The sequence below is a fragment of the Borostomias antarcticus genome (assembly GCF_949987555.1).
Source record: "Borostomias antarcticus genome assembly, chromosome: 3".
Classification (NCBI taxonomy): domain Eukaryota; kingdom Metazoa; phylum Chordata; class Actinopteri; order Stomiiformes; family Stomiidae; genus Borostomias; species Borostomias antarcticus.
Genome location: NC_140236.1, coordinates 36,142,398 through 36,144,175, shown reverse-complemented (window position 1 = coordinate 36,144,175; position 1,778 = coordinate 36,142,398). Strand labels below are relative to the sequence as shown.

At 44.0% G+C, this 1,778-nt stretch overlaps 1 protein-coding gene across 1 annotated transcript in view; it reads right to left on the bottom strand.

Moving 5' to 3' along the window:
- Nucleotides 1-1,372, bottom strand: part of trabd2b (TraB domain containing 2B) — a gene marked incomplete at its 5' end in the record, with an annotated part of 22,584 nt that extends 21,212 nt beyond the window's left edge. The window contains one exon of the mRNA XM_084436180.1: nt 1,368-1,372. Coding sequence (XP_084292306.1) covers nt 1,368-1,372 — 5 coding nt within the window. The remainder of the gene's footprint in view (nt 1-1,367) is intronic.
- Between the last annotated feature and the right edge of the window lie 406 nt (nt 1,373-1,778).

Sequence of the window (1,778 nt, the reverse complement as noted above, 5' to 3'; positions counted from 1 at the left end):
TCCCTCCTTAAGCCCCTGACTGAGACATTTCTGCTCGGTGGAAACACCAGAGCTCCCAATCCACCATTAACCATCCAGAGAGCAGAAGAGATGGAGATAAAACATTTAAATAATCCCAGAGTTGCTGTTTGTCTTGGCTTTGTCCGTTGCTATGCATCCGTCGGACAGACTGGAGCCGGAGTTCGAGGCAGGAGAACTGAGGTCAGCCAAACAGCGTGAACTCAAAGTCTGTGTATCTGATTATGTGACTGCTTCTGTCTTTGATTATCTGCCACCATTTTAGGTCTAAAGGAAGGACACCCTGATATGAACTTTTTTTGTATCAAAAGCTTTGAAATTGGCCATTATAAGGATATGAGCACAATGTCTTGATACTGGTCTGGATACTGGTATGTGAGGCTAGTTGTTGAACATTGCCAACCACCCTGCCTGGTAGTACACTTATTAAGACCATATTCTTCATACAGTGCAGAAAATCTCTTTGTGGATTTTTGAAGTGGCAGAATTGCTAAATAATCTTTATGGTGAAAGCTATAAAGGTTTTGAATTACACACCATTAAAATCATTATTACACTCCTCCAGTCTTTCCAACCCAGACATGGTGTTCTATGTATTTTATATCTATCTTAATGGCTCCATGTTCTGACAGGGTGTCGTAGTAAGGATAGAAGGATTAGTGATTAGGAAAATCCCCCAGAAAGCCTGGGGTTTGGACCGCTGCTAGTGTATCCCTCAAGCCTGGGGTTTGGACCGCTGCTAGTGGATCCCTCAGCACATTACACCCGGATTGACTCAGTCAAATCTAAATGGATGTTATGTCAAACATGGGCTGAGGTGTTGGAAAAAGGATGTCTGTTAATAAAATCACTGTAACGTCTGATGGGAGGGGATGTGTGTGTGTGTGTGTGTGTGTAGGCGTGTAGGTGTGTGTGTGTAGGTGTGTGTGTGTGTGTTCTTGTGGGGACATTTTATAGGGTTTAGGGCTTGGGTTACAGTTACGTATGGTTATGGTTAGGCGTTCTGGGTAGGTGTATTCCCTGGCACCGGATGTGCCCATCCAGTCTGGTTCTCTGGTTCTCTGGTTCTCTGGTTCTCTGGTTCTCTGGCTTCTCTCCCTTGTTGTTGTTTTTGGACCGGGTTTGGTTCTCTGGCTGGACCCAGAGCCCTGGCTCTCAGGCCTTGTTTACACGTAGCCGTGGATCTGGGAAAACCGTGATATTTATCTGCGTTTGTACCTGTCCGTTCACACGTAAACGGAGGGTTTTAACCCACTGAAAACAAATGTTTTAAAAACTCCGGCCAAAGTGGAGATTTAGGAAAACTCAGTTTTTTTGTTGCATGTAAACAGAGGAAGACGTAGATTTACGTCATGTATGCGACAGAAAATGCACTGCGTCAGGTGTGCGACCTTTGTTTACAGTGTGTTTGACCTTTGTTTACAGTGTGTTTGCTCCTCTGACGTGCTCTAATAATCATGGATGCTAAAGCGATGTTCGTTTTATGTTAGTGCAAAGTCTGTTGGTGTGTTTGCATTTGCAAATACAACTGCTTTATTATGATAGTGTCTTTGTGCTTCTCGTTACACTGCCCCTACAGGCGTAGAGTGCTCTTGGTGGCGTATTTATGCCGGGTGGCGGCATATTTATGCGGGTTCGTGTGCACGATTTTATTTTTTAAAATGGAGAGGGGGAATATACGTTTATGTAAATACCTGTGTATGTGTAAACGAAGCCTCAGTCAGTCAGTAAGTCAAGTATACAAGTCTGCACACTCTTTG